Raw genomic sequence first — 7500 nt, forward strand, 5'->3', positions numbered from 1 at the left:
CATAGAGATCCGCCTGCCTCTGCCTCCTGAGTGTTGGGATTAAAGGCATGCACCACCACGCCCAGCTAAGCTGTTCTTTTTTTAAGACCCAGTCTCACTAGTAGCTCTGACCAGAACTATGTAGCTCAGGCTGGCCTCAAACTCACAGAGATCCACCTGCCTCTGCCTCTACCTCCCAGGTGCTGGGATTAAAGGTGTGCACCACCAATTCACCCTCTTTTTTTCTATTTGGTTTTTGAGACAGGGTCTTGTTGTGTAGCCCAGGCTGACCTGAAACACTCTATACAACACAGGCTATACAACACAACTCTCTTGTCTCAATCTCCTAAAGATAGAATTGCAGAAGCCACCAATCCCAGCTCTTCTGTTTCTTGGATTTGGCTTTTGTTTTGGCGTGTGGGGCTAGGGGATATAAGTACACTTGTGTGTGAATGTGTGAGTGTGAACCAAAGGACAACCTCAGGTGTTGTTTCAGGTACCATCCACCTTTTTTTCTTTTTTTGAGAATGGGGTCTTTTTGCTGGTTTGGAACTCACCAAGTAGGCACCAGGGATCCTCCTTTTTCCAACTCCCCAGCACTGGGATTCCAAGTACATGCCATCTCACCTGGCTATTTTACATGGGTTCTGGGAATTGAAGTCAGGTCCTTAATGCTTGCAAGGTAAGCATTTTACTGCCTGAGCCATCTCCCCAGGCCATTGTTTGCAATGTTGGAAGATGAAATCCAGGGCCTTGAACATGCTAGACAAGTGCTCAGTGCTGTGTCATTTCTGTTTTTTATACTGACACTTGTCTAGGATGATTTCATCTAGAAATCCTTTACATAATTACTCAAGCAAAGACCCTTTCCTAATAAGGTCACATTCATAGGTTTCTGTGGGCACAGGTATGGGAACCATCATTCAGCCCATTTTTGGCAGGAATCCTGCCTTGTGCTTATCTCTCTGATATGATCCTTAACGTGCAGATGAAGGAAACCTCAGCCTCAGGTTGTCAGGTCCAGTGCAGGTGTGGCTTCTGGGAACCCCTTATAATAAGTTGGAGGCAGAGTGTCTGAGATGGCAGAAGCACCCCATTTCCATAGTTCTTCACTCTAGAGCACCATGGCCAGCTGTTTTGCTTCTCTAGTACCCTACTTAAAGCCTCTATCCAGATGGGCATCTCAGCATGACGTAGGCCAGTGGAGTGATTGCCATCTCCAGTCTTCCCAAGATGGGGCTTTATATATCTTAAACTGAGTTTGAACTTGCTGTGTAGTCTCAGTTGAACTTGAACTTCTGATCCTCCTGCCTCTACTTCCTGAGTGCTGGTATTACAGGCATGTGCTACCACTCCTGGTTTTATGTAGTGCTGGGTATCTAACCCAGGCCTTTGTTAATGCTAGGCAAGCAGTCTACCAATGGAGCTATATCCCTGGCCCCAGAGTGAGGATGACTTTTTTTAAAAAATTATTTAGTGGCTGGAAAGTTGTCTTAGCAGTTAAGAGCACTGGCTGCTCCTGCAGAGGACCAAGGTTCAGTTCCCAGCACCCACGTAGAGGCTGACAACCATCCCTAACTCCAGTTCCAGGGGATCTGACACCCTCTTCTGACCTCCATAGGCATTGCATGACACTGAAGTTATTTATTTTTATTTTATGTGTATGTGTATTTTATTTTATGTGTTTTGCCTGCATTTATGTACATACATCTGTGTCATGCAATGCCCACAGAAGCCAGAAGATGATGTCAGATCCCCTGGAACTGGAGTTAAAGACAGTTGTTAGCTGTCACGTATGTACAGGGAACTGAACCCAGGTCTTCTGCAAGAGCAGCCAATGCTCTTAATTACCAAGCCATCTCTCCAGCCTGGGTGATAACTTTTAATCACACATTTCCTTGTTTGGCTTTTAAAGAAATTGTTTATGCACATCTTTAATCCCGGTACTTGGGAAGCAGAGGCAGGTGGATCTCTGTGTGTTCAAGGTCAGTCTGGTCTACATAGCAGTTCCAGGCCAGCTGGGACTACAGGGAGACTGTCTCAAAAAGACCTCCCCCCCAAATTAAATTAAATTAAAAAAAATAAAATTTGTTACTTTTAACAATCTTAAGTAGTCAGGAGGGGCTAGAGAGATGACTCAGCTGTTAAGAGCACTGGCTGTTCTTGCAGAAGATGTGGGTTTGAATCCCAGCACTCACATGGCAGCTAACATGGTTTCTGTGGGCATTGCATGGGGTGCACTTACATGCAGGCATAGCACTCATACACATTAAATAAATAAAAAGTAAAAAAGCTGGGCGTTGTGGTGCACACCTTTACTCCCAGCATTTGGGAGGCAGAGGCAGGTGGATCTGTGTGAGTTTGAGGCCAGCCTGGTCTACATAGTGAGTTCCAGGCCAGCTGGAGCTACAGGGAGACCCTGCCTCAAAATACATACATACATACATACATACATAAATAAATAAATAAATAAATAAATTTATTGTAGAAAATAACAAATTTACACCCCTCAAATGTATACACACATAATAGACACATTTTTTTCTAAATGAGATCAGATAGTACATACTACTAAATAATTTACTTTAGACAGTATATCATTCATAATGTTTCTACATGGAGATCAAGGTACTGGCTTTGTTGTTAGTCCCTCCTTGTATTCCATGCAAGCTGCTGAGTCCTATGTTGGCCACCACTCGACTTGCTCACCAAGAGAGACAGCCCATCCACTAAGAGTTGATTTTGCCTTCCCTTCTGCCAGGATCCCAGATCCCTCGAACCTGGGTGGGCATAGACTTGAAGGTACAGCTTCAGAATCCCCTGGTGCTGAGAGATGCAGACAACACGGATTGGCACCTACTTCAAGGTGACAAAGACGTCAGGGTAGAGGTGAGACACTGGACTGGATCCCTGACTCCTCCCTTCAGCCTCTTGGGGTCCCTTTCCCCAGGTTGTAGGCTAACCAGTGGCTCACATGGTGTTGGCTAGAGAGGAGATCAGGGTACATGGAATACCAAGTCCCTGTGCTGTCCCCAGGGGGTGGATATATGACTGGGAGGACCTGGGACAATCTAATAGCATCAAGAAGTCTCCAAGTCTGATGGCCAGTTCTGTGTATAGAGACATAGTCCAGATGAGGTGGCGTTGTGGGGACTCAAGGAAGGCACCTACCTGTTCCAGCTGAGAAAGACTGACCCAGAGCAGCCAGAGGAAACAGCCAACATCACCATCACTGTGCTATCGGCCAAACAGACAGAAGGTGAGTGGGGGTGGGCAGGAGATGCCTAGAACACCCTTCCAACCTCACTAATGGACCCTACAGTCTCCCCTCACAAGCTCTCCTCCCTCTAGACTACTGCCTCGCATCCTACAAGGTGGGCCGCTGTCGAGGTTCCTTCCCCCGCTGGTACTATGACCCTGCAGAACAGATCTGCAAGAGTTTCACTTATGGGGGTTGCTTAGGCAATAAGAACAACTACCTTCGGGAAGAAGAGTGCATGCTAGCCTGCAAAGATGTGCAAGGTGAGCCTTTGAGAGGCAGCTTTGGGGCTCAGGTGACCACCAGGGTGTGTGGGTGTCCCCATCATCTCAACACTGGAGCTTGGCCATATTTCCTATTACTCCTCTGTTCTCTCCCCCAGGCACCTCACCTGAAAGGCATCATCCAGGTGGGCTTTATTTCTTTTCTTTCCCTATTTCCTCCCCCCTCCCCCCTTTGGTCTACAGCCCATATCATGACCATACCCCTGACCAACTTGCCTTTGCCCAGCCCCTTCCCCTCATAGTATAAAAACCCTTTTCAACTTAGTGGCTTCCTGTCAGGATCTGCCCAGTCTATGTCTAGGAGAAATTAGAGTTGGGGAAGAATGGCCACATGGTGGGGAGGGCTACATAGATGCTGGCCCCTTGGTACCCATTCTGTGCCTGACCCTGCCTCAAACCCCACTCAGTGTGCTCTGGCAGCTGCCATGCCACTCAGTTCCGCTGCAGCAATGGCTGCTGTATTGACGGCTTCCTAGAGTGTGACGACACCCCAGACTGCCCTGATGGCTCTGATGAGGCCACCTGTGAGAAATGTGAGGCCTGTGGGTTGGAGAAAGGGTGGGGGGCAGGTAGGGAGGTGCTGGTGGCTCTCCCTTGTGCCTTGGGTACCCACATTGGGCCCAAGCCTCTCACCTTCCATCTCCACAGATACCAGTGGCTTTGATGAGCTCCAGAACATCCACTTCCTCAGTGACAAAGGTGAGATCCTCCCCAGTTCCTCTGGGTTGGGGCAGATCCTGGCACTGCCATCCTCATGTTCCAACCAGCAGTGCCCAAGGTCTTTGCTATGTGTGCAGGCTGTAAGCAGATAGCCACGGGTTCCTTAGTTCTCCTGTTAAGGAGCCTGTTCTCCTGCACTCTCTTCTGTAGCCCTGTTGTTTCCCAGGTACCACTCGCCACTCATTGCCTAATTACCTGCATAACTTTAGCCTTGTCAAACACATGTTAAGGAAATTTCATAGCACTGTCATACATGGAACTCTTCATCCTGACTTGCTACAGATTGAATAATGATAAAGAAAGGCAATAAGGGCTGAGGTTGTAGCTCAGAAGAGCTCCTGCCTGGCATTGAGAGGACCTGTGTTTGATTCCAAGCCTTGAAAAAAAACAAACAAAAAGCAATGGGGCTGGAGAGATGGCTCAGCAGTGAAGAACACTGGCTGTTCTTGCAGAAGACCTGGGTTGGCATCCCAGCACCCACATGGCATCTAACAACTGTCTGTAACTCCAGTCCCAGGGGATCAGACAGTCTCTTCTGTCCTCGGGCATTGCAGGACCTGGGTGTACTTACCTACATGCAGGCAATACACGCATACACATAAAATAAAAAAAAACAAAAAAAAAACCAAACTATGCAAACATAATATGTGCTAAAAATAAGGATATTAGTTTAAGAACAGTGGCTTATGCCTATAATCCCAGCACTCAGGAAGTAGAGGATGGAGGATCTGAAGTTCAAGGTCAACTTCAACTTCTTTTTTTTTTTTTTGGTCTCTTTAAGGCAGGGTCTCCTTGTAGCCCCAGCTGGTCTGGAACTCACTAGATCAGTATGGCTTTGAACTCACAGAGATCCCTGTCTCCCAAGTGCTGGGATTAAAGGCATGGACTACCATGCCCAGCTCAAGGTCAACTTCTGCTGTGTAAAGAGTTCGAAGCCAGCCTGGGACACATGAGAGCCTGCCTCGAAAAATAATTTCTTCTGGGGCTGGAGAGGTAGCTCAGTGGTTAAGAACACTGACTGCTCTTGCAGAGGACCTGTGTGTGGTTCTCAGCACCCACATAGTGGCTCACAACTGCCTGTAACTCCAGTTCCAGTGGATCTAATGCTCTCTTCTGGCCTCCACAGGTACCAGACATGCATGTAGTGCACATACATGTATCCATGCAGCCTAACACTCATACATATAAAACACAAATTTTCAAAATTTTTTTCATAAAAATATTTCTTATTAGCAGGCATGGTGGTATACGCCTTTAGTCCCAGCACTCGGGAGGCAGAGGCAGGCAGATTTCTCTGAGTTCAAGGCCTGCTTGGTCTACATTGTTCCTGGTCAGCTGGGGCTACAGAGAGACCCTGTCTCAAAAAGAACAAAAAAAATTTTCATTTTAAACTGAATTGCTTGCCTAAGGTCTATCCCCTTTGTTAAAAATGTAAATCAGGTGCTGGTTGTGGTGGCGCACGCCTTTAATCCCAGCACTTGGGAGGCAGAGGCAGGGGATCTCTGTGAGTTCAAGGCCAGCCTGGTCTACATAGTGAGTTCCAGGACAGCTGGGGCTGCAGGGAGACCCTGCCTCAAAAAGACTAAAAAAAATGTAAATCAGGGGCTGGAGAGATAGCTCAGTGGTTATGAGCACTGACTGCTCTTGTAGAGGACCAGGGTTCAATTCCCAGCACCCACATAGTGGCTAACAACCGCCTGTAACTCCAGTTCTAGGGAATCTAACACCTTCTGACCTCTGAGGGCACTGTACAACATGGGTGCACTTACATGCAGGCAATACACATAAACATAAAAAAATTAAATAAAAATTTTAAAAAATGTAAATCACTTAGTGGTAGTAACCAAGAGACCTTTGCATAGAAAAGTTAAATTGCAAAAGAAAACTAGGGTTGGCAAGATGGCTCAGTGGGTAAACCTTGCTGTTAAACCTGATGACCTGAGTTCAGTTCCTAGGACCTACATGTCGAAAGGGGAGAACTGATTCCCACAAGTTGTCCTTTCACCTCCACATGCATATGCATGCTACAGCACATGCACGGAAGGAAGGAGAGGGGTGTGTGCCTCACTATGTAACCCTGGCTGACCTTGAACCATACAAGGGAGGAAGGAGGAAAGGGAAGGAAAGAGAAGGTCTCACTGTGAAGCACTGGTTGACCTCAAACTCACGGAGATCCACCTGCCCTTGCTTTCTGAGTGTTTGGATTAAAGGCATAGGTCACCATACCTGGCCCAATAAAATTTTTTGGAAAATGTTAGTTCAAGTTGTTCCCTTGGTGCCCAAGATGGTTGCCCAGAATTTGTTTTCCTTGCCTTTGGCAGTGCTATAGATAGGCCTTCACTAAGCCACAGCTGCTCACAGCCTGGGGTTGGAGAGGTGGGGCAGGAGCTGGTGAGCTGTAGTCACATGGGGTCTGAAGGGTGGTGGCACGGAGGCCCCATGGACTCACCCCTTTGCATGCTCCCTTACCCCAGGATACTGTGCAGAACTACCAGACACAGGACTCTGCAAGGAGAATATCCCACGCTGGTATTACAACCCATTCAGTGAACGCTGTGCCCGCTTTACCTATGGTGGTTGTTACGGCAACAAGAACAACTTTGAAGAGGAGCAGCAGTGTCTTGAGTCCTGTCATGGAATCTCCAGTGAGTGGAGTGGCAGCTGCAGCCTGAAGGGGAGGAGTGAGTTAGTATACTGCTGTCCCCAAGGCCTGTGATGGCAGTAGGAGAGGATGACAGGGTTGCGGCACTGGGAGCTACTGAGTCTAAGGACTCTTAGTACTGACTGCTTTCTCCTTACATCACTTTGCAGAGAAGGATGTGTTTGGTCTGCGGAGGGAAAGCTCCGTTCCCAACGTAGGTAAGCCCTGATCTGTCCTGCCACCAGCATGTTACATAGGTGTGAACATAGGGAATCAGCACACATGATTACTTGAGGCCACCTAAACTGCCGAAAAGGATCCTGATGTTACCATAGGGCCAGAGTGCCACTATTAAATAGTGAGGCTTGGCATAAGCGAGGGAGGGAGGTACAGTGAATTGCATTCCAGTTGTCTGCCATCAGAGTCCCTCTGGGCTCCTGGATGCAGCTGTACTAGAGGTCTGAATTGGGTGCCCATCTGCTTCTACACCTGGCATCCGCTTGTCTGTGCCGATTTTGTAGAGTGAAGGTCAATGTCAGAACCTCGTAGGCCTGGGACCACCTCATTCTGTCCCTTCTTCCCCCAGGCTCTGTGGAGGTGGCCATTGCTGTCCTCTT

At 47.8% G+C, this 7500-nt stretch overlaps 1 protein-coding gene across 3 annotated transcripts in view; it reads left to right on the forward strand.

Annotated features, from left to right (window-relative positions):
- Spint1 (serine peptidase inhibitor, Kunitz type 1) overlaps positions 1 to 7500 on the forward strand; it is a 17536-nt gene that overhangs the window by 9356 nt on the left and 680 nt on the right. For 2 of the 3 annotated variants that reach the window (XM_017801583.1, XM_008846777.3), the window contains exons 3-11: positions 2741 to 2868; positions 3100 to 3238; positions 3331 to 3501; positions 3621 to 3647; positions 3930 to 4055; positions 4171 to 4221; positions 6717 to 6887; positions 7054 to 7101; positions 7470 to 7500. The exon at positions 7470 to 7500 is cut by the window's right edge and continues 680 nt beyond it. In XM_017801583.1, coding sequence (XP_017657072.1) covers positions 2741 to 2868; positions 3100 to 3238; positions 3331 to 3501; positions 3621 to 3647; positions 3930 to 4055; positions 4171 to 4221; positions 6717 to 6887; positions 7054 to 7101; positions 7470 to 7500 — 892 coding nt within the window. The remainder of the gene's footprint in view (positions 1 to 2740; positions 2869 to 3099; positions 3239 to 3330; positions 3502 to 3620; positions 3648 to 3929; positions 4056 to 4170; positions 4222 to 6716; positions 6888 to 7053; positions 7102 to 7469) is intronic. The other variant, XM_017801584.2, reaches the window with a different exon arrangement.

This window comes from Nannospalax galili, unplaced genomic scaffold, assembly GCF_000622305.1.
Source record: "Nannospalax galili isolate Female #2095 unplaced genomic scaffold, S.galili_v1.0 scaffold342, whole genome shotgun sequence".
In the NCBI taxonomy this organism is placed as follows: domain Eukaryota; kingdom Metazoa; phylum Chordata; class Mammalia; order Rodentia; family Spalacidae; genus Nannospalax; species Nannospalax galili.